This window comes from Pygocentrus nattereri, chromosome 13 (assembly GCF_015220715.1).
Source record: "Pygocentrus nattereri isolate fPygNat1 chromosome 13, fPygNat1.pri, whole genome shotgun sequence".
NCBI lineage: Eukaryota > Metazoa > Chordata > Actinopteri > Characiformes > Serrasalmidae > Pygocentrus > Pygocentrus nattereri.
In genome coordinates this window covers 40,750,116-40,775,115 of record NC_051223.1, presented here as the reverse complement: position 1 = coordinate 40,775,115, position 25,000 = coordinate 40,750,116, and the positions used below count along the sequence as shown (strand labels likewise).

The 25,000-nt window shown below is 44.7% G+C and overlaps 2 protein-coding genes across 2 annotated transcripts in view; one reads left to right on the top strand and one right to left on the bottom strand.

Annotated features, from left to right (window-relative positions):
* LOC108443313 (S-adenosylmethionine synthase-like) overlaps nt 1–8,225 on the bottom strand; it is a 25,523-nt gene extending 17,298 nt beyond the window's left edge. Inside the window, exons 1-4 of the mRNA XM_037544377.1 lie at nt 8,027–8,225; nt 3,753–3,830; nt 2,148–2,270; nt 1,095–1,207 (exon numbers count right to left, since the gene is read on the bottom strand). Of these exons, the coding sequence (XP_037400274.1) occupies nt 1,095–1,207; nt 2,148–2,270; nt 3,753–3,830; nt 8,027–8,129 (417 nt within the window). The 5' untranslated portion in view covers nt 8,130–8,225. The remainder of the gene's footprint in view (nt 1–1,094; nt 1,208–2,147; nt 2,271–3,752; nt 3,831–8,026) is intronic.
* Nucleotides 8,226–16,962: 8,737 nt separating this feature from the next.
* fads6 (fatty acid desaturase 6) overlaps nt 16,963–25,000 on the top strand; it is a 24,055-nt gene continuing 16,017 nt past the window's right edge. Inside the window, exons 1-2 of the mRNA XM_037543967.1 lie at nt 16,963–17,003; nt 17,253–17,466. Of these exons, the coding sequence (XP_037399864.1) occupies nt 16,986–17,003; nt 17,253–17,466 (232 nt within the window). The 5' untranslated portion in view covers nt 16,963–16,985. The remainder of the gene's footprint in view (nt 17,004–17,252; nt 17,467–25,000) is intronic.

The following is a 25,000-nucleotide window of genomic DNA, read 5'->3' as shown; positions in this document are numbered from 1 at the left end:
AACGGTTTTTCATTTCACCTCAGTCCATTTTAAATGAGCTTTGGCCCAGAGAAGGCGGCAGTGTTTCTGGCTCGTGTTGACCTTTGGCTTCTTCTTTGCATGATACAGCGTTAACCTGCATTTGTGGATTATACGGCGAACTGTGGTCACAGACAGTGATTTCTGGGAGTGATCCTGAGCCCATGCAGTGATTTCCATCAGGCTTGTTTTTAATGCAGTGCCACCTGAGGGCCCAAAGATCACAAGCGTCCAATATTGACCCGTGTGTACAGGGATTTCTCCAGATTCTCTGAATATCTACTGTAGATGGTGGGATATACAAAATGAGGAACTGTGTGGAGTTTGCATGTTCTCCCCGTGTCTGCGTGGGGTTCCTCCGGGTTCTCCGGTTTCCTCCCACAGTCCAAAGTCATGCAGTCAGGCCAATTGGACATGCTAAATTACCCCTAGGTGTGAGTGACTGTCTGTGTCTGTCTGTCTGCCCTGCGATGGACTGGCGACCTGTCCAGGGTGTATCCTGCCTTCCGCCCGATGACCGCTGGGATAGGCTCCAGCTCGCCCCCGTGACCCTGAGGGAGAAGCGGCTTAGAGAATGGATGGATGGATGGATGGATGGATGGATGGATGGATGGATGGAACATTTTCAAAAAACAGTTTTTCGCAGACTGGTGAACCTCTGTCCATCTTTGCTTCTCTAAAGATTCATCCTTGCTTCTTTTTATACTCAGTCATGTGAGTTAGTTGCAAATTGCTCCTCCAGCTGTTTTTTATTAGTACCACTTACTTTTCCAGCTTTTTGTTGCAGCTGTCCCAGGTTTTTTGAGATGTGTTGCTGCCATCAAGTTCTAAATGAGTTGTTATTTTTCATTAAAATGGTAAAATGTCTCACTTTCAACATCTGATGTGTTCTATGTTCTGTTGTTAATAAAATATGGCTCTGAAATTTGCAAATCATTGTATTCTGTTTTTATTACATTTATTTACATTTTGCACAATGTAAATATGCCCGAGTTCTCAGAACTTGCAAATTATATCTTAAAAGACTTCACCGAAATTTTCACATAAACTCGTGATTCATAGCTGTGGACGCTTACCTGGTCCCCTGCTCCAATTTCCGTCTCTGGTCTGTCTATATGAACACCCTGTGCTATGTCAGGAGACTGCTGCTCCAGAGCCACCAGGACATTACACGTCTTATAGTCAAACCCTGGGAAATACAGCATCCTTCAGCCTTGACATCTCAACGCAAAGAATTTTTATGTACATTTACAGTGGAAACCTATAAAATTCATACTTGAAAAATGGTTCTTTAGTAAAGAAATGTTTATACATAGAACCATGAACACATAAACAAATGCAAGTTAAGACTACTATGCACAGTGTATTTGTGTGCAGCTTGTATACCAGTCAGGCACAACATTATAAACTCCTCGCTTCTGCGCTCACTGTCCACTCTATCAGCTCCACTGACCGTTCAGTTCCACTCTGTAGTTCTACAGTTACAGACTGTAGTCCATCTGTTTCTCTGATACTCTGTTACCCTGTTCTTCAGTGGTCAGGACCCCCATGGACCCTCACAGAGCAGGTGCTGTTTGGGTGGTGGGTCATTCTCAGCACTGCAGTAACACTGACATGGTGCTGGTGTGTTAGTGTGTGTTGTGCTGGTCTGAGTGGATCAGACACAGCAGTGCTGCTGGAGTTTTTAAACACCTCAGTGTCGCTGCTGGACTGAGAATAGTCCACCAACCAAAAATATCCAGCCAACAGCGTCCTGTGGGCAGCGTCCTGTGGGCAGCGTCCTGTGATCACTGATGAAGGACTAGAGGATGACCAACACAAACTGTTGCAGCAGATGAGCAGCAGATGAGCTGTCGTCTCTGACTTTACATCTACAAGGTGGACTGACAAGGTAGGAGTGTCTAATAGAGTGGACAGTGAGTGGACACAGAGTGGACACACACGGTCATAATGTTATGCCTGATTGGCGTATAATAAACAGAATACTAATTTCTTCAGTGCGACGGAGTCCACTAGGATTTTTTTTCACAGTGATAGAAATAGAGACAAAACTGTGGAGCTCATAATAAAGTAAAGAGGAGTAACATGCAGCACAGCATTGCCTTATAGGCGTAAACCCGCATACACACCTTTGTTTGAGTCGTCGTATCCAATGTGTTGAATGGTGTCCCTTACAATCTTCTGGTAGTCCACATTAGCACAAGACGTGATCTCTCCACACAGCAGGACCATCCCCGTCTTACACACGGTCTCTGTGACACATGCACATGTTCACTTTGGTCAATCAAAATTAACAACAGAAAGTAAATGCACTTGATGGGCTTGAGCCCTGACCACATGGGCTTTATGAGGATATGTTGATATACACTTCCCCATGGAGCCTGAACTTCATTTACTTGATGATAACTCTAAATCCCTCGTTACGTGAAAGATCCCGCAAAATAGGGCTGGCTGGCTTAACTGCAGCAAAAGAAGTTATCGTCCAGCATCGGCTACCTGGCCATACTTTATTGGATGTCTTCCATCATATCTATCATGCAGGAATTAACAATGCTGCTCCTGGAAGTCTTCATACATGGATTCATGGAATGTCTAAAGCCAGGACCCTCATGCTTGCTTAACTATTTGATGTGTTTAAGTTGTGAATGATGCATCTCAATTTCCATGTGTCCTGTGTTGTATCTGTGATCAGTTCCCAAGTGTGTGGGGGGCCGGGCTGGAACGGGGGGTTGTTTTGAGTTAGTTTAACAGGAACTCTTTCACTGTAGGGTCCTGGCGTTGAACTGCTGCTGCTGTTTTACATTCCTACCAACTAACTGAAAGCTGCACCGATCAGAATAAAATTTGATTGGATGATTGCCTGTCAGACCTTTCGATATTTTAATCCCTTACTCAACTGAATGAGAATTACTGCAGTACTTGCAGTGCTTAAATGCTACAATTCTGATGATTACATTAAATAAAAATGAAATTGTTTTTTTTTATTTTCCAGAAATCATTAGGCCTTCTCTGAAGGCTAGAAGGCCCTGAGGGCTCCCCATTGGTATATCAGTACACATAGAACCATGTTTAGTGTGTTTTTAGTGTTTGTTCGGTAACACTTTATTTGAAGGCTACCTACATAAGGACTTCATGACGCATTCATAAGCACTGAATAATGTGTTTATGAAGCACTTCTTGAACATTTATTAAGTGCTTATGTCGGTTCTTGCAACCTGACATAAGATGTTTTATGAAATAAATGACATTGTACTGACATAATAAGAATAAACATTGAACATATTTACAGCACTAAACATATTTAAAACACTGTACATAACTATTTATGTCAGCATTCTTAAGACGACATTGTACTGATATCAGGTGACATATGCCTGGAAACCACCCCCTTTTCCCTCCATGGCGTGGATCAGATGATTGATGCGATTATGTATAGGGTTTAAATGTGTTTAGTGATGTAAATATGCTCAACATTTATTCTTATTATATCAGTACAATGTCATTTATTTCATAAAACATCTTATGTCAGGTTGCAAGAACCGACATAAGCACTTAATAAATGTTCAAGTAGTGCTTCATAAACACATTATTCAGCGCTTATGAATGTGTTATAAAACCCTTATGTAGGTAGCCTTCAAATAAAGTGTTACCGTTTGTTCATTGGTTTTCTGTGTTCCTGCTCTGGTTGTAAAGGTTTATTGTGTGTTTGTGGTCATCAGTGTTGTGTCAGTTACCGCAGGCCACTTTAGCATCTGGATCCTGCCTAAGGTGAGCGTCCAGCACCGCATCACTGATCTGATCACAGATCTTATCTGCAAAACAACAAAATAATTATTTAAAATTTTTTTTTTTTATTTTAAATTTAATTTCTTTTTTATAAAAAATTTAACAATTCACCCCCCCCACCCCAAAATGAAGTCAAAGGCCAAGACATGGCAACACACAAGACGTGTGCAATAACTCAAAGGTGCAATAATTTGACCTGCTTTATACAGCATGTTTCATATTTATTATCACAGCCACTGCCACTTACTGCATTCGTAAGATCTTAAACGTGTGCATATTGCAAATTTCTCTTACCATACCAGGGGCCTAGCACTACCCAAACAGTACCTACTCTGTGAGGGTCCATGGGGGTCCTGACCACTGAAGAACAGGGTAACAGAGTATCAGAGAAACAGATGGACTACAGTCTGTAACTGTAGAACTACAGAGTGCAGCTATACAGTCAGTGGAGCTGATAAACTGGACAGTGAGCGTAGAAATGAGGAGGTGGTCAGAACGTTCTGGCTGATCAAGGCGAGGAAGGCTACAGGGCTGGATGGCATCAGTGCTAGGCTCCTCAACTCCTGCCCAGATCAGCTGTGCGGGATAGTGGAGCATATTTTCAACACAAGCCTGAAGCTGGGGAGAGTACCACAACTGTGGGAAACATCTTATGTGGTGCCATTGCCAAAAACACAGCACCCAAAGGACCTCAGCAGCTACAGGCCGGTGGCACTGACGTCACACCTGATGAAGACACTGGAGAGGCTGGTCCTTAGACAACTCCGCCCTATGGTGAGCTCATCTATGGACCCACTTCAGTTTGCCTACCAACCTGGCATCGGGGTGGATGACGCCATCATCCACCTGCTGCATGGAGCTCTTTCTCACCTGGAGAAGCCTGGGTGCACTGTGAGAATCATTTCTCCAGTGCTTTCAACACCATACAGCCTGGGCTCCTGAAGGACAAGCTGGAACAGGCAGGCGTGGGCCTTCACCTAACACACTGGATCCTGGACTACCTCACCAACCGTCCACAGTATGTGAGGACAAGGGACTGTGTGTCCGACATGGTGGTCTGTAACACAGGGGCCCCACAGGGGACGGTGTTAGCACCGTTCCTCTTCACCCTGTACACTGCAGACTTCATGTACAACTCACCAAACTGCCACCTGCAGAAGTTCTCTGATGACTCCGCGATCGGAGAGATGGAGAGAACAGAGAACTGATTCAGGACTTTGTGGACTGGTGTCTGCGGAATCACCTACAGATCAATGCAGGGAAGACCAAAGAACTGGTGGTGGATTTCCGCAGGCGCACACATCCCCCTCCAGCAGTGAACATCCAGGGAACAGACACTGAAAGAGTGGACTCCTATAAGTACCTGGGTGTGCACCTTAACTGTAAACTGGACCGGTCAGACAACACAGCTGCACTTTAGAGGAAGGGACAGAGCAGACTCTACCTGCTCAGGAGACTGAGGTCATTTGGAGTGCAGGGGGCGCTCCTGAGGACCTTTTTCGACACAGTGGTGGCATCAGCCATCCTCTATGGAGTGGTCTGCTGGGGCGGCAGCATCTCCACTGCAGACAGGAAGAAACTGGACAAACTGGTCAGGAGGGCCGGCTCGGTCCTAGGGACTCCTCTAGAACCAGTGCAGGCGGTGGGAGAAAGGAGGATGGTGAACAAGCTGGAGAACGACTCCCACCTCATGCGGGAGACTCTGGCAGCACTGGGCAGGTCCTTCAGTGACCGGCTCCTTCACCCCAAGTGTGTGAGGGAGCGCTATCGCAGGTCCTTCCTTCCTGCTGCTGTGAGACTGTTCAACCAGCACTGCTCCCAGTAGACCACACACACACACACACACACACACACACACACACACACACACACACACACTACACACACACACTCACACAGTACAAACACTATACACACACAATATACACACACACAGAATGCGAACATTCTTCATTGTGCAATATGTTCCTATGTTCCTAAGTGCAATACAGATTTCTATGCAACTCTTATTTTATTTTATTATTATCCTTATTTTGTTGTAAATAGTCAATATTTAACTTTAATTTTTATTATTTATAATTGTAACAGAATGGACTGCGTTCAGGGTGGGTGTAATGACTGAGCTGGGACAATAGGGGAGCTGTGGCACTGAGTGACAGGAAGTGCCCAGTCTGAAATGATGGCTCCCCTTTAAAAGCAGGAAGTTGGAGGTGCTGAGGGTGTTTTTGTTTTGTTGGTCTCTTTTTTGCAGGGGGTGAGGTTGGTGGCGTGCAGGTTTGGAGTGTCTGTGTTAGGTGTGTGAGATATTGAGTGTGATATGTTGAGGCTGTGTAACTTATCTGTGACTTGCCTGATCTCCTGTAGTTGGGTTTCGCTGATATTTGGAAGAGTGTATGGGTGAGTGCAGTTTCAACGTGTGATTTGGTGCATGTGTGTGTGTGAGTGTGAGTGTGTGTGTGTGTGTGTGTGTGTGTGTGTGTGTGTGTGTGGGTTTACTTAATTTGGTTTTGGTTGTCTCAGACAGGGTGGCCAACCTGTACTGGGACACTGTGCGCCACCAATTACTCTAACCAGCGGCCCAGTGTAGGCAGTAGTCTGGATTTGGTAATGTGTGTTGGGTTCATGCTTTTAGATACTGTTTGTTAAGGTTAATAAAGGTAATTTTATTTTAATTAGTTGGGTTTTAAGCTTGTACTTTGTGGGCCACTGGCTGGGGTGAGGAGTCTCGCTGTTCACTGCAGGCTTATTTGAGGTTTTGTAGTGGTTTTATCTTGATGAGCTTGAAATGCTTTTAATCCTTTTCACACCAAACTGTTGTGGTTTTGTAGTGGGCTTTGTAGTTGGTTGGTATGATTACTGTGTTCCCTGTTTGTAGTGTTACCCCTGTAGGTGAGCAGCTACCCCTCCAATCCCCCCCATTTGTCTTGTTATTTGCTTTAATAAACCCTCAATTATGTTGATCTGTCTTATTGCTCTTCTCTGGTGTTGACAACCTACTGGTGTCTGAACCTTGTGTTGCATAATGTTGATAAGGTTTATACTGTTTCCTATTTCTATTACTGAGTGCCTTACTCCTGTTACTCTGCTGCTGCTGTAATACTGTGAATTTCCCCACTGTGGGACTAATAAAGGCTTATCTTATCTTATCTTATCTTATCTTATCTTAATCCATGCATATAAACATACATTAAAATATAAGGTGTGTCCAGAATGATGAACAGAGCTGTAAATAATCAGGTAGTGTCTACTTGATGTTATGATATAATTAATACCTACTATTTATGACCTTTTCCTATACCTGTAATACCTATTTCCAATAATCAAATACGTAATTACAGTGTTTTGTTTATTCTTTTAAATTTTTTTTGCCAAAATACCTGTAAGAGTGAATACCAACTCCAAAATGACCTTCTGCCATGTACAGTATTTAAATCTACATTTTATACGCTGTTATTGTACATAAGTACCTGATTCTCTAACAGGAATGTAGGCTGATGTGCTTTTGACCAGTTTTGACCAGAGTGCACCCCTCACATTTCTGTAAAATGTTATTCTATCTTCTGATGGGACGTCACTGTAGAAATGAAACTCCGATATAACTTAAATTACTCAGTGTGCAGCTTGTATAGCAGAGCAGATTGTGCTGCCAGCTGTTTAGACGTTAATGTCTGTGTGTTGTTCTTTTCAGAGGACAGTGAATCTGCTCTGCTATACAAGCTGCACACTGACCACTTTAACTTATATCAGAGCTTCAGTTCTGTAGTGTCGTCCCATCAGAAGATAGAATAACATCTGCAGAAATGTGAGAGGTGCAATCACTTTCGTGAGATACTCTATATATAAGTCTAAAGTGTAAAACAGAGCAGTAATGCATTACAACACACGCTCTAATGTAGTGGTGTATATTCCCAGTGTGTGTATACTGAGAAGTTGCAGTGTGTATATATATATATAATGTAATAATAACAGTGGTAATGTTCTTTCTATGGCATTTTGGCAAAACATACCGTGATACAGTGTCAGTATATTTCAAAAATGTACATATTTTGATTGTTTGTGTCCTCTGTGGGTATGAGTTACAATAAAAATCCAGTCATCCAGAAAACTATGAAATTTACTTTGGCAAGGTTTTGGTTTTACTGCTTTTTACGGGTCACTCATGCATTTTGAATGTGTTCTACTCTACAGCACTGAAGGGAGTTTTAAGTGGTTTAAACCTGACCTGGATGCCCCTCTCCCACCGACTCGGACGTGAACATGAAATCTCCGTCTCCGTCGATGCAGTCTTCATCATAGCACGAACCGTTCTCCAGGCTTCCGTTCATTTTCTCTCCTTTAGGAAGGGTCTGAAAAAGGCCTTAAATGGGAAAATAAGAAGCACAGCTGGTGGAGCTGTGAAACGAGCTGGCTGCACCTGAGAGAGGAAGAGATAGAGAGACAGACAGAGAGAGGGAGGAGAGGAGCTGAGTAACTAAGAAGGTTGAATGAGTTCATGAGTGGGTGAGCAAGCGGGAGAGAGAGGGAGTGTCATGTTGGACGGCCAGAGAAGCTCACATATCAAAACACTCCAAATATAACGTAAAGATGGTTCACGGAAAGACGTTCACGGACTCTCGCTCTGTGTAAAAAGAGGGGAAGCTTGCTGGACAGACGGAAGGGCTGCTGGATTAACCAGTCGTGGAGGAGCATTTGAACTCTTTGTGTTTTCATTATGAACCTCTCACTGAGCAATCAGCATGCTGAACTTCACTGACACATGCAGAAGTTGGTTTTTACAGTGTTGGGACTTATATGTACTCTGCAAAAGTCAGAGAACTCTGTGTTTAACTTCCACTCAAAACAGCCATTTTCAGGATTTTGAGGAGATTAGATATAAAAGAATCCACTTACATATCTAAGAAAAACAAAATAATAGCTACAGAGAGAATGTGGCTCCTAACAACCACCTGGAAGAGCTGGTCGACCCCAAAACTGCCCCCATCAGATAAACAGCACTGAAAGCTTTGATCTCTGAGAGAGAGGAGAAGATCAAGCTGCTTCAGATCTGAAAACATCCACAGGTGTTTCTGTCCATCCTTCCACTGTGAGAAGACCACTCAGCGCTGTGGGTCTGAAAGGACGTGTAGCTGATCAAGAAGAACCTCACTGAGAAAAGGAGATGGACACATTAAACAAAGAAGCTGGACGATGGACTGACCGCCCCAGAGTCCAGACCTCAGCACCACTGAATGGGCTTGATCATCAACCAGCTTCTCAGACTGAGCTTGGAGATGTGTCTTCCCCGGGGTCTCCTCCCTGGTGGACTTGCCTGTGAAGCCTCCCGAGGGAGACGTCCAGGAGGCATCCTAACCAGATGCCCGAACCACCTCAGCTGGCTCCTCTCGACGTGAAGAAGCAGCGGCTCTACTCCGAGTCCCTCCCGGATGACCGAACTTCTCACCCTATCTCTAAGGGAGAGTCCAGACACCCTGCGGAGGAAACTCATTTCGGCCGCTTGTATTCGCGATCTTATTCTTTCGGTCATTACCCAAAGCTCATGACCATAGGTGAGGGTGGGAACGTAGATCGACCGGTAAATCGAGAGCCTTGCCTTATGGCTCAGCTCTTTCTTTACCACAACAGACCGGTAAAGAGCCCGCATCACTGCTGACCCAGCACCAATCCGCCTGTCAATCTCCCGCTCCCTTGTACCATCACTCGTGAACAAGACCCCGAGATACTTGAACTCCTCCACTTGAGGCAAGAGCCTATCCCCGACCCAGAGAGGGCTCTCCACCCTTTTCCGCCTGAGAACCATGGCCTCGGATTTAGAGGTACTGATTCCCATCCCAGCCGCTTCACACTCGGCTGCAAACCGATCCAGCGAAAGCTGAAGTTCGCGGCCTGATGTCGGCATCTGCAAACAGCAGCGATGTGACCCTGAGGTCACCAAACCGGACACCCTCCATCCCTTGACTGCGCCTAGAAATTCTATCCATAAAAATTATGAATAGAATCGGTGACAAAGGGCAGCCCTGACGGAGTCCAACTCTCACTGGGAACGAGTCTGACTTACTGCCGGCTATGCGAACCAAACTCCAGCTTTGTTTGTACAGGGCCTGAATGGCTCGTAGCAAAGAACCATGTACCCCGTACTTCCGAGGCACCTCCCACAGAATACCCCAGGGAACACAGTCAAATGCCTTCTCCAGATCCACAAAGCACATGTGGACTGGTTGGGCAAACTCCCATGAACTCTCCAGAATCCTGGAGAGGGTGAAGAGTTGGTCCAGTGTTCCACAACCAGGGCGGAACCCGCACTGCTCCTCCTGGATCCGAGGTTCGACTATAAGCCGGACTCTCTTCTCCAGTACCCCTGCATAGACCTTGCCAGGGAGGCTGAGGAGTGTGATTCCCCTGTAGTTGGAACACACCCTCCGGTCCCCCTTTTTTAAAAAGAGGCACCACCACCCCAGTCTGCCAATCCAGTGGCACCACCCCCGATGTCCACGCAATGTTGAAAAGGCGTGTCAGCCAAGACAGCCCCACAACATCCAGAGCCTTGAGGAACTCGGGAGGATCTCATCCACCCCTGCAGCCCTGCCACCAAGGAGCTTCTTAACTACCTTAGCGACTTCAGCCTCAGTAATGGACAAGCCTATTCCCATGTCCCCAGACTCAGCCTCCTCACTGGAGAATGTGTCGGTGGGATTGAGAAGGTCCTCAAAGTATTCCTTCCACCGCCCAATGACGTCTTCATTCGAAGTCAGCAGCACACCATCTCCACTATATACAGTGCTAGTGGCACACTGCTTTTCCCTTCTGAGTCGCCTGACAGTTTGCCAGAATCTTTTCGGAGCCGACTTAAAGTCAGTTTCCAAGGCCTCACCAAACTCCTCCCATACACAGGTTTTTGCCTTGGCGACAACTGAAGCCACAGATCGCTTGGCCTGTCGATACCTGCCAGCTGCCTCTGGTGTCCCACAGGCCAACCATGCCCGGTAGGACTCCTTCAGCTTGACGGCATCTCTCACCTGGGGTGTCCACCACCGGGTTCAAGGATTACCGCCCCGACAGGCACATTTTAAAATAATTTTTAAATATTTAAAAAATATGTTTAATATCCTTTAATAACTAATCGTATAGTAAGCCTGCAGTATAAGTGGGTTTATCTGTCTCACCTGCGATGTCAGATGTTGTGGGTGTGTGTTTTAACTGGGAGGTTTATGTATGTGTGATATATATAAATACTCTGTCCTTATTTGGCTTTAGACTGTGTGTGTGTGTGTGTGTGTGTGTGTGTTTGGTTGGTGTTGGGCAGAGGTTGGGACCTCGTACAGTGATTGGTGCTGATCTTCTTAGGTAGTGTTTCAGGGGTTTGGATTCATTTGAGAGGCACAAGCTGTGCCTGTGTGTGTGTGTGTGTGTGTGTGTGTGTGTGTGTGTGTGTGTGTGTGTGTGTGTGTGTGTGTGTGCAGTTTTGATGCAGTTATTTTGGTAATACATTTAAAAGTATTTACAGACTCAGCGGCCCTTACTTATCAAAGTAGCTTAAACAGCGCAAATTAGATTTTTGGTTTTTATTGATAAACTGCTCTGCATCTGATTCCTTAACTGGCCAGGACCCCCAGCAGGCCTCAGGTTTTATTACACACTTCTATAACCTAAGAATAGCTCAGCCAGTTTGCACTGAAGCCGCTGTAGTTACTGATTAATAAGCCGCTGTATATAACAAGCCTGGGGTTAAAGGAGTTAAACGTTCATCCACCTGCGTAGTGCTCTCCATCCACCACTGACTGGAATCAGAATCACTTTATATCACCAGGTATGTCACACACACACGGAGTCTTGATGAGTCACACAGGTATGACATATATCACACAGAGCAGACCAGACAAACACACGGAGTGTAAACAAGTATTAAACTAGTATTGCAGATGAAGTAAGAAAGCAGTAAATAGAACAGAGCTATAAAGAGCCAAAGAGAAAGGAGCTAAAGAGAAATGTGAATGTCTGAACACACACCGGTCAGGTGTGACGTTCTGACCACCTCCTCGTTTCTACCCTGTTAGTTACAGACTGTAGTCCATCTGTTTCTCTGATACTCTGTTACCCTGTTCTTCAGTGGTCAGGACCCCCATGGACCCTCACAGAGCAGGTACTGTTTGGGTGGTGGATCATTCTCAGCCCTGCAGTAACACTGACGTGGTGGTGGTGTGTTAGTGTGTGTTGTGCTGGTCTGAGTGGATCAGACACAGCAGTGCTGCTGGAGTTTTTAAACACCTCAGTGTCGCTGCTGGACTGAGAATAGTCCACCAACCAAAATATCCAGCCAACAGCGTCCTGTGACCACTGATGAAGGACAGGAGGATGACCAACACAAACTGTGCAGCAGCAGATGAGCTGTCGTCTCTGACTTTACATCTACAAGGTGGACCAACAAGGTAGGAGTGTCTAATAGAGTGGCCAGTGAGTGGACACAGTGTTTAGACACTCCAGCACTGCTGTCTATATGAATGTCTATCCGTATGGATATATGGACATATGGAAGGTGGGAACAAGTCACTAAGTTGCAAGTAATATGTAAGTCTCAAGACACTCAAGTCCTGAGTTCCAGGTCAAGACAGTTGGGTCTTGATTCAAGTCCCAGACAGTGAATTCGAGTCTCAAGTCAAGTCCTAAACTAGTCTGTCTGCATTCTTCAGCTAATTTATAGCCAAAACACTTAATAATGGTAACACTACTACAGCCTTTTAATGGCAGCACATTATATATGTATACATGCATTTTATTATTATTATTATTATTTTTACTAACTAAATTACAAATCTATGGTACGCAGATAACAAAGACAGTCATGCTGTATACACGAAACAGTGCAACTACTCATGAAGAGACTTTGAAAAGTACTACTGATCTTAAAAGATTCCGTTGAATTTAAATGACAACAGGAGCCAAAATGATCCAACTTAACAAAGTTTACAGAAAAGACAGCAAAATGATGGTGAATGTAGCTTTTTTTTCACCAGCAGCAACAAATTTCACTACAAAACTGGTGAACAACAAGTGAACTTCAACCTCGCGGCGAATGCTGCGCTTGTTTTACCTGCAGAAGCTGTTAAAATTGGTCAGAGACGCGGAGTTTATTTTGTTTGCCTGGTGAGTTTCTCTAGTAAGAGTTAAAGTGCTGAGGGTGCATTGACGCTGTTGATACTTCGCTCGATTCCAGCCTAGATGTGTGAGCTCTAACGCTTCACCCGTCTTCAGAAAATAAAATAAACCGGGTGTAAACAAGGTGACGGACACCTGACCACAGTGCGGTTTATCAGATTTACATCAGGAAAGGAATTCATTCACATGAACGGAACCAACTGTGTGGAGTCCCGTCTGCAGTCAGACCCTCTGCGTTCCTTCCACTTTCAGTCTCAGGTCTTTCTGGGTCATGAGGCTGAAGTCCAGGTCAGAGTCTGAGTCCTTTACAACGTTCAAGTCAAACTCGAGTCACAAGCCTAAAGTCATCAAATTCGTGTCTCGAGTCATCTGACTTCAACTCAAGTCCACAACTCTGCTAACTGAGATTAACCTCTGTACAGGGTTACACTGTAATACAGTAAGGGAGGTTTGTTATGTCCAGTTTGAGGGTAAAGCGTGAGGCGTCCACTGTGGTTACTGAGCTACAGCTCTGGGGAAAAAGCTGTTAGCATATCTGGCTGTGCTGGTTTTCATGGTCCTGAATCTCCTACCAGAGGGGTGTGTCTGGAAGAGTTGATGTCCAGGATGAGAGGGGCCAGCTGTTTATTGCCAGTGTGCTTCGTCACCCTGTTGTTCTAGACGTTCTGAAGTGTTGGAAGATACATTATATTTCCAAAAGTATTCAGTCACCCATCCAAATCATTGAATTCAGGAGTTCCAGTCACTTCCATGGCCACAGGTGTATAAAGCCGAGCCCCTAGGCCTGCAGACTGCTTCTACAGACATTAGTGAAAGAATGGGTCGCTCTCAGGAGCTCAGTGTAAAGAGTTTTTATATATATATATATATATATATATATATATATATGTGTAATATCTGCTCAGGCTCCCACTGCTGAGACCAGCGGCGCTGTTCCAGTGGTGCCCACTAGATGTCGCCTGAATACTGACAGAAGAAAAAAACCCATCATGTTAAATAAAAAGAACTACAAATTACAGTCCTGTATTTTTCTGTTCGGAGGAATAAACAGGCCTTAAAGGTTCTGAGTACCTGTATACACTGGTACACTGTATTTTTACATTTTAAGAAGATGGTTTTATTTGTGAAGTAGATAAACAACAAAACAGGCTTTATCCTCACGTGAGAAACCGGGCTAGGAGTCTCACCCAGTGACATACTGGTACACTATATTTTCAAAAGCGCCCACGCTTTGCAGCTACAACAGCTTCAGCTCTTCTGGGAAGGCTTTTCACAAGGGTTAGGAGTGTTTATGGATATTTTTTACCCTGATGTTGGACGAGAAGGCCTGGCTCACAGTCTCTACTCTAATTCATCCCAAAGGTGTTCTATGGGGTTGAGGTCAGGACTCTGTGCAGGCCAGTCAAGTTCTTCCACACAAAACTGGCTCATCCACGTCTTTATGGACCTGTTTTGTGCACTGGTGCTCAGTCATGTTGGAGCAGGAAGGGGCCGTCCCCAAACTGTTCCCACAAAGTTGGGAGCGTGAAATTGTCCAGAATCTCTTGGTGCTGAAGCTTTAAGAGTTCCTTTCACTGGAACTAAGGGGCCGAGCCCAACTCCTGAAAAACACCCCCACACCATGATCCCCCCTCCACCAAACTTTACACTCGGCACAATGCAGTCAGACAAGTACCGTCTCCTGGCAACCTGCAAACCCAGACTCGTCCATCGGATTTCCAGACGGAGAAGCGTGATTGGTCACTCCAGAGAACTCGTCTCCACTGCTCTAGAGTCCAGTGGCGGCGCTTTACACCACTGCATTCCACGCTCTTCATGTCGCCAACTTTCTGCAGAGTCCATCACTACAGACCTCCAAACTTCATGTGGCCTTCAGATCAGCTCAAGAACAGCGTAGAGAGCTTCATGGAATGGGTTTCCATGGCCGAGCAGCTGCATCCATGCCTTACATCATCAAGCGCAATGCAAAGCGTGGAATGCAGTGGTGTAAAGCGCCGCTAGTGGACTTCCAACTTTGTGGGAACAGTTTGGGGACGGCCCCTTCCTGTTCCAACATGACTGCATACCAGCGCACAAAGCAGGTCCATAAAGACGTGGATGAGCCAGTTTGGTGTGGAAGAACTTGACTGGCCTGCACAGACTCCTGACCTCAACCCCATAGAACACCTTTGGGATGAATTAGAGTGGAGACTGTGAGCCAGGCCTTCTCGTCCAACATCAGTGTCTGATCTCACAAATGAGCTTCTGGAAGAACGGTCAGAAATTCCCATAAACACTCCTAACCCTTGTGGAAAGCCTTCCCAGAAGAGCTGAAGCTGTTATAGCTGCAAAGGGTGGGGCGACATCATATTAAACCCTATGGATTAAGAACGGGACGTCACTCACGTTCATATGCGTGTGAAGCCAGATGACCGAATACTTTTGGAAATGTGTGTAGTTTTTAAATATATTTTTGAAATGTATGAAAATGACCAAAATGTGTTAAATATGTTAAATATATATTTTAAATGTATTTATTTCTATTTGTTATTTTACAGTTTTAAAAAGGTTACAGAATTGACTAAATGTCCATGTACGGTACTGACTTTACATTAACCACGTACGTCTGCAATCAGACTCTCACACACAATGTACTTCACATAAACAAGATATCAGATCAGACCTGCATTTCACAGAGTATCAATACCTCAATCAATGATAATCAATGCCCTTGCTTCTGTCCTGCTAAAGGACCATTAGGTCAGATTTAAAATGAAGAGACTGGAACAAATTCATTTCTATGGTATCAGACAGTGAAGAGCATCAGAGCGGATTCTGGAGATTTTCATGCATTTTAAGATGGATTTGATCAACAAATTTCGATACATGTTTTTGTATGGTACATTTCGATCTGTAATGTTTCCCCATACATTTTAAAGTAAAAGTATTAAAAAGTATTAACTAAAAATATATGTGGTAACGCTTTATTTGGATAGATGACTTTAGATGCTTCGTATAAACTTCATTTCACTCTTAAGTTACATTTAACTAAATATCTACTTTACTGACTGTAACTGTTTTCAACTCTAAACCTGCTTTAATCCTGACCTTAACCTCGACCCAAAACCTACACTCAGCCCTCACCCTGGCCGTAATCCTAACCTTAAAATCAACCCAAAACCTAAACCCAACCCTCACCATGGTCCTATCCCTCACCCTGGCTGTAATCCTAACCCTAAACTTCACCTCAACCCAAAACCTAATCCAAACCCTCACCCTGGCCGTAATCCTAACCTTAAAAATCAACCCAAAACCTAAACCCAACCCTCACCCTGGTCCTATCCCTCACCCTGGTGCTAATCCTAACCCTAACCTTCACCTCAACCCAAAGCCTAATCCTAACCTTCACCCTGGCACTAATCCTAATCCTAACCTTCACCTCAACCCAAAGCCTAATCCTAACCTTCACCCTGGCACTAATCCTAACCCTAACCTTCACCTCAACCCAAAGCCTAATCCTAACCTTCACCCTGGCACTAATCCTAACCCTAACCTTCACCTCAACCCAAAGCCTAATCCTAACCTTCACCCTGGCACTAATCCTAATCCTAACCTTCACCTCAACCCAAAGCCTAATCCTAACCTTCACCCTGGCCGTAATCCTAACCTTAAATTCAAGCCAAGACCTAATCCTAACTCTCACCCTGACCCTAATCCTAACTCTAACCTTAACCTCAACCCAAAACCTAATCCCAACCATAACAATATAATAATATAACGATGATCATAGCAGTAACAGTGATAACAGTGGTTTGTGAAGTTGCGGCTCTTATGAACAGACCTTGTGTTTATTATACAGGGTCTGGATGTTTTCGGGCTGTTTTGAAGGAGCAGGAGGACAAATTCTCTCTGTCTTTCTCTGATTCTCTTTCTTCTCACACTTCTTCCTTTCCAAATTGCACTGTCAGGCCAGTAAAAGGGAGGGGTGGGTGAGGTGAGGTGCATGCAGAATTCATGAGTGGAGAAAAACAGAACCTAGACTCCGGCTGCAGATGCAAGCTCTCTGCGTTGTAAGCGTTTCTGCACGTAGCTGTGGGAACTAGGAGGGAGAAAGCAGGAGGGAGGGAGGGAGGGAGGGAGGGAGGGAGGAGTGACAGGCTGTGAAAGAGAAAGAGAGGGAGGGAGAGAGAGGAGAGAGAGAGCGAGAGACCCAGAGAGAAAGAGATCTGGTTCCATTGTGTCTAAAACACGTCCAGATGGGACTGAGCGTGTGAAGGACGTGCGATCAGACGTTGGTGTTTCTGTGTATGTCCGTGAAGGTCAACGGCAGCATGCAGAAGGTCCCGGAGGAGTGGACAGAGAGGGAGAGAGAGATGGAGCGGCCGGTGCGGAGTGGAGGAGAAGAGGACAGGGAGACGCTGATGATGGAACTGACCCGGCTGGTGCAGAAGACGGTGAAGGAGAGCAGCTGGTGGGAGAAGAGAGGGATAGACTGCAGCATTCTGGCCATGGCTTTCATTAGCCTGCCTGCAGGTAAAACACTGTCACAGTCCCAGAGGAACACAGCACAGCCTTTGTTATTCACTGTTTACTAATGCATACAGTAATTGCACCCAGACAAATTACTGATAGGACAAGCTCACTGCACGCCAGCTGGACATTTCATTACATTACATTATGTCTCTCTACTCATATTACACACTGCATTGCAACTTTGTTTATCTGCCCATAAATATTGCACAATGCGCTGTCACTTTGTTTACACATTCATAAATATTTCACATTGCACAACTATTAACAGTATTGTTTACAGGACATAGTCACTTGGTTCATTCACTGGAGAGGACATGCACCACTGCATTGTCAACTGCATGGCATTTATGCAATTTTACTATTTATTTTTGCACTATACATTATATTATATATATTTTTATTGTTGTTTTGGTCTATTTTATCATTTATCTTCACTTCTTCTATTTACACATCTGTAAATAGTGTATGGCAATACTTTTTCTCCTGTTTCACTGTTGCGCTGCTGCAATAGTAGACTGTGATCTGTCTGTCTGTCTGTCTATCTATCTATCTATGTAACATGCCAACAAATATCAGACAGTCTTGGTTCAAAGTCCAAGTTCATAGTCACAAATCCAAAAAGGTACAGCAGAAACAAGCAGATGATCATAACAGAGGCAAACAGTCCAAAAGGGTCAAACAAAGGGGCGGTGTCGAGAAAAAATGGCCAATAGTCAAAAACAGGAATCCAACAAAACAGGCAATCGATCCAAAGGGTAAGGCAAAAGGCAGAGTCGAAAGAACGGTAAGCAAAGGTCATAAACAGGATATAAACAGTCATGTGATCTCCCAGAGGATTCTGAGAGGTGGAACCCAGGTTAGTGTCAGTGCTCAACGGATGCATGGCAGTACCCTCTGCCCAAAGAGTCCAGGGTTCCGAGGCCGGCCAGGACGGCAACTGCACCTACCACCACATGTCCAAACAGGGGCAGACCAAGAGTTGCCAAGGTGCTGGACAGACGGGGTTCGCTTACGAGGATCCCGCAGATGGTCAGGGAGAGAGCTAGGGAGCCCTTTATGCGGACGATCCGCAGGGCAGGGGGCAGGCTTGTCAGGGTGTTGATTGTGGACATGAGACATCTTGGACCTGGGTCTCATAGCGGAACCCAACACTGCTCCTCGGGGCTATAACCCTCCCAGTGCACCAGGTCCTGGAGATGACCTCCACTTCTCCGGGAGTCCAACAGCCTACGGGCAGCCTAGACTGGCACCCCATTTATCTCCTCCAGAGGGGGTGGCAGGACGTCTGCCTTGGCCTCGTCCAAAGGCCCTGTAATGAGAGGTTTAAGAAGAGACATATGGAAAGAACGTGGGCCTCTAAATCGCAGGGGGTAAATCTAATCTATGTCATGTTGCTAATTTTTCTTCACTATGAAAAGGTTCAGTGTATTTGGGTTGCAGTTTTCTACTTCCTTCTGCATTTCGGAAGTCCTTGGTGGTTAACCATACTCAGTCTCCGGGCTGGAACACAGGAGTTTGACTCCTGTGCAGATCTACTTGTTTTGGTTTTGGTGTGTTGATGTGTGTCTTCCCAAACCTTGTCACTCCCCTACATCCATGCATCAACTGCAGGAATCTCAGAGGATGAACCTGTCCAGGGTGCTAGAGGTGGTTGGGATCCAAGAACATACTGAAAAGGAGTCATGCCAGTAGCTGAGCTGGTTAGTGAATTCTGGGCTATTTCTGCCCTTGGTCAGTCAGTGGGGTTTTCATGACAGAAAATCTTCAGAAATTTTACAAACTCCACAAAGACACCTAGGCTATAAGAAGACTGCTAACACCCTGAAACTGGCTATAGCATGCTGGCCTAGGTGATACAGTGGTTTTCCAGGACAGGTTCCACTCAGAACAGGCCTCACCAGGGTCAACCAAAGAAGTTGAGTCCATGTGTTCAGCGTCACATCCAAAGATTTGTTCAAAAATATAGATGCCTGAGTGCTGCCAGCATTGCTGCAGAGGTTGAAGAAGTGGGAGATCAACCTGTCAGTGCTCAGACCATACGCTGCACAATGCATCAACGTGGTCTGCATGGCCGTCGTCCCAGAAGGAAGCCTCTTCTGAAGCTGACGCCCAGGTTTTCTGAAGACAAGCAGTCCAAGAACATGGATTACTGGAACCATGTCCTGTGGTCTGACGAGACCAAAATAAACTCGTTTGGCTCAGATGGTGTCCAGCATGTGTGGTGTTGTCCTGGTGAGGAGTACTAAGACTTGCCTACAGTCAAGCATGGTGTTGGTAGCATCAGGGTCTGGAGCTGCATGAGTGCTGCTGGCACTGGGGAGCTGCAGTTCATTGAGGGAAACATGAATTCCACCATGTACTGTGACCTTCTGAAGCAGAGCATGATCTCCTCCCTTTGGAAACTGCACCGCATGGCAATTTTCCAACATGATAATGACCCCAAACACACCTCCAAGACGACAACTGCCTTGCTGAAGGTAAAAGTGATGGACTGGCCAAGTACGTCTCCAGACCTAAACCCAATTGAGCACCTGTGGGGCATCCTCAAGCAGAAGTAGGAGGAGCTCAAGGTGTCTAACATCCACCAGCTCCGTGACGTCATCATGGAGGAGTGGAAGAGGATTCTAGCAGCAGCCTGTGCAGCTCTGGTAAATTCCATGCCCAAGAGTGTTCAGGCAGTCCTAGATAATCATGGTGGTCACACTAAATAGGTGGGCTAAATGAGGTGGACTCACTTGTGCTGCCAGCTGTTTAGACATTAATGTCTGTTTACTAAAGAAACCTTGAAGAACCATCTTTTTTAAGATCTCTGGTTTCACAAGTTCCCACTACACAGTCACACTGTGGTCCTGTGCTTTATTTGATGTGTGTGCAGCTGTTTTAAAGTGTTTTTTAGTCTGAGCAGCTTCCTAGCTCATTGTAAAGGTTGCAGTGCTATCCTGTCATGTTTGGTGTGCTAGTTATCAAATCAAATCAAATCAAATTTATTTGCGGCGCTTTTTACAACAGATGTTGTCACAAAGCAGCTTTACAGAATTTCGGAAAAGACAAAGTTTCAACAGGACTGTAAGAATGTACAGAAACCCCCTGGTGGGCAAGCCAGGGGCAACAGTGGCAAGGAGAACCTCCCTCAGAGCTGAGGAAGAAACCTTGAGAGGCACCAGGCTCACCAGGGGGGACCCGTCCTCCTCTGGTCAGACTACCTACAGTTATTATACTTCTAATATTAATAGCAGTAATATTGGTATTAGGAATAGCTGGGAGTCCATGAGAACATCAGTGTAGGGTGGGCAGCTCATCCAAGGCAGGTGGTGGCAGCTGGGGCGTGGACAGCTGGTCTGAAGTGGGAAGCAGGAGGGCTCGACAGTCGGTCATCCTTCAGTGTCCAGCCAGACATGTGGGTGATTGTATACTCGGAAAGAAAGCAGGGAGATGGAATTAGTTTTATTCTATCCGTTTGTACATAAACAGGGAATGTAAACATTTCCAGAGTGTGGCTAACGACTCCGGCAGATCTGACTATGACATCTTAACTAACAGGAGAGAACCAGAAGGACACACAGACACGGCAGCACTCTGAGACAGTCTGGCATCCCTCCACTCCACCGTCCACAAACCTGAGTGACCGCGTGCGAGCAGCGGGACGACGGCACCAGCGTCTCAGTTTACTATAATTCCCTGTGGCCATGGACCCCTGGATCTGCTGCCTTTATCTAGGGGGGAACATTACCTACCAAAAGCTGAACTGAACAAGTGAGTTTTCAGCCTAGTCTTAAAGACTGAGACTGTGTCTGAGTCCCGAACAGTTTCTGGAAGATCATTCCAGAGTTTGGGGGCTTTATAAGAAAAAGCTCTTCCCCCAGATGAAACCTTCTGAATACTGGGAACTATTAATAAGCCAGCACTCTGTGATCTGAGTAGTCGTGATGGCTCATAATGAGAAACAAGGTCTTGCAGGTGCTCAGGAGTGAGACCATGTAGGGCTTTATAAGTCAATAAAAGGATTTTATAATCCTTATTAGCTTATCCTAGCTAGAGCACCAAGGCCCAAGAAAGGGAATCAAGGGGAAAAGTCCTGGTTCCCGTTAAGATTAACAAAAAAACAGGGTTTCAGAAATGAATGAGGACTGCAGAGCCATCAGAGAAGATCAACAACACTAGCATTAATTGACATTTAGAACACTTAGGGACACAAACCGATTCTCCGCCTTTATACCATCTGCAAGTCTGTGAACATGTGCAGTGTCCATTAGAGGGCAGTGTCCAAACCAGAACTTAGAAAATAAAGAGGAGCTTATGGTGAATGTCCTCTCTCTGTGATTTGGATCGAGTCACAGCTGGTTTATGAGGAGCCTGGCCACTTCTTATTTCCCCCATTATATCAAAAACAGTACTGCTAAACAGCAGAGGGCGCCCGTGAGCGAGTCCTCAATAAATGGCACTATGGAGCTTAACGGCTAAAAAGGAAGTTAGTCGTGGGCTGGAGGTTAGGGATCTGGCCCTGTGACCGGAAGGTTGCCGGTTCAATCCCCAGCACCGACAGTCCATGACTGAGGTGTCCTTGAGCAAGACACCTAACCCCCAATTGGTTGGAGATGGAATTTCCCCAGTTGTGGGATCAAAACAGTATCACTTAAAATAGTTTCTAATCACTCCTCCAGAACTTTCCCTTAATTTAAGAAAGTAGATGGACCAATTTCATTAAAACAGCAGAGAAATTCCACCTGTATGTTTCTTTTTTCTACAGCAAATGGTTTTTGGACAGCCGGAGGCGGGGCTTTACTGCTACTGAGTGCTGATTGGTTGGCGAGTGGAGCAGCTCATTGGCTGTTCTCACTCTCTGACATTATGAACGTACACGAGGCGCTGTTTTAAACTCCTATAACTCGAGTTTAAAAGCTCTTAAAAATATAACAGCAGTGTTAAAATGTTTTATGCTGTTAAGGAAATTAAGGAATTCCTGTTAAGGAATTATTTTATATGAAATATGTTTTAGCATTTATAAACTATGATTCTGCTCAAATGCTCCATAAGTTTCTTTCATTTTTTTGGAAAAGGTCATGGCCATTAGATCCAGTATTAAGCCTGAGACATGTGCATTTAACATTAGACTCCCACCTTCTTTTGCTGGTTTGGATTCCTTCCAGCTTATCAGCTTAGTGGATATGCTGGATGTGATTAAGAAATTAAAGCCATCCACTAGTGCTCTGGATGTGATAACTTCATTTTTATTTTTAAAAGTTTTACCAAGTATTGGCCCTGCAGTTCTATCTATTGTTAATTCTTCATTGACCAATGGCTGTGTTCCATCTTATTTTAAACATGCTACTGTCCAGCCTTTCATAAAGAAAGCAAATTTAGGCCCAGCTGTGCTAAAGAATTACAGGCCTGTATCCAAACTTCCTTTTATGGCTAAAATTTTAGAGAAGGTGGTGGCCAATCAACTCACTGTTGCTTTAGAGAAATACATTATATATGACCATTTCCAGTCTGGGTTTCGTAAGCAGCACTCTACGGAGACCGCTCTCCTGAGGGTCTCTAAGGATTTGTTAATGTCGGCTGATGCAGGTGATCACTCGGTGTTAGTTTTACTCAAACTTAGCTCTGCGTTTGGCACTGTTGACCATCAAATTCTGATAAATAGGTTACGTGACTGTGTGGGCATATCTGCCACAGCACTAGATTGGTTTAAATTGTATCTCATTGAGAAAAGCTTCACTGTGACTATCGCAGATTTTGTGTCTGAGTCAACTCCATTATCCTGTGGGGTTCCACAGGGTTCGGTCTTGGCGCCATTGTTGTTCTCTTTGTATATGTTGCCTTTGGGGCAGATTATTAGTAGTTTTAATATTGCGTATCATTTATTTGCTGATGATATTCAGCTTTATTTCTCATTTAAACCTAGTGAGGTGTACAGTCTATGTAGGCTCATGGACTGTCTTAAACCTATCAGAGAACGGACATCAAATAATCCCCTACAGCTGAATGCTGATAAGACTGAAGTTTTGATTGTTGCTCCTGACAAGGTTACCCCGATGATTAAACAAAATCTTGGGCTTCTTTCCCCTGTTGTCCACTCCAGCCTGCGTAATCTGGGTGTCATTTTTGATCAGTCATTATTGTTTGACACACGTTAAACCACTGACGAGATCTTGTTTTTTCCACTTAAGGAATATTAGTAAATTGAGGTCTGTAGTTTTAAGGGCGGAGCTAGAGATGCTTATACATGCATTCATCTCATATTGATTACTGCAAAGCTCTTTTTTCTTCACTTAGTACCTGCTTGTGATCGATTGCAGGGGATCCAGAATGCTGCAGCAAGGTTACTGACCAAGTCAAACAGGCGGTCTCACATTACCCCTCTGTTAGTCTCGTTACACTGGCTTCTTGCTGAGTGTAGGATTCAGTTTAAAATCCTTACACTTACATAGCATTGCATGGTCAGGCTCCTATGTATGTGGTCTATCTGCTTCATCCATACGTATCGGCTCGTTCTCTCTGGTCGAGTAATTTAAATTTACTGTCTGTTCCACGTTCTCGATTAAAGATTCGTGGAGCATTTGAGGTCGTCGCTCCTAAATTGTGGAACAATTTTTAAGATCAATTGATTCTGTGGAGTCTTTCAAAAAGCAACTAAAGACCCACCATTTTAAGCAGGCGTTTGGATAATATTCAAGGCAGCTAAGGCACTGCCAGTCCTGTTTTTGTTTTAAATCTTTTGCTGTATGTTTTTGCTAATGTTGTATATTTTACATTGTGTTATGTTTTGTAAAGCACTTTGTGGCTTGTGTCTGTGAAAAGTGCTGTATAAATACATTTTACTTACTTACATATCAACCCATTCATTTTGGAGTCACTCAGGAGCGCCCTCTAGCGTTCAAGAAACCCGCAAGACATTATAGAGTTCTCTGGGTCAAGTCGCCCCCAAACCACTGAAGAACCAGCTTCGTACGCCATGTAGTTGAGATTTTCATGACCTCTGCCAGCCTCTACAAGCTTTAGGTAAGATGTGTTCATGGTGTCTTCACAGAAATACAAACCAGGTTTAAGTTTGCTCCTTTATTTTTCCACTGAAGTTAACAGGCTGATGTAGCTAACAAGTAGATTTGGGTAATTCAGAAAGTTAAAACCCTCCTCAGGATTTTGCTTGGCATCTCTCGTTTGCAGAAACCAGATGTTCAAGCAGTCGGAAAAACTATTACTTTCAGGACCTGGATTACCCACCTGTGCTAACAAGTAAAGAAGCTGAAAAGACAAAAGATTGGACTGCATTTTTAATCTATAAGGCTGCTACTGTTTTGAGCTGCGTGTCATTCATTTGATTGTGTTTATAGTTAAGAGTGTGTCATAGACAACACATTGAGTGTGGTTATGTGCCTTTAATAATAATAATAATAATAATAATAATAATAATTACTGCAGAAAATCAGATTTTGTCAGATTTTGGGGGCAGTCATGGGCTGGAGGTTAGGGATCTGGCCCTGTGCCTGGAAGGTTGCTGGTTCGATCCCCAGCACCAACAGTCTGTGACTGA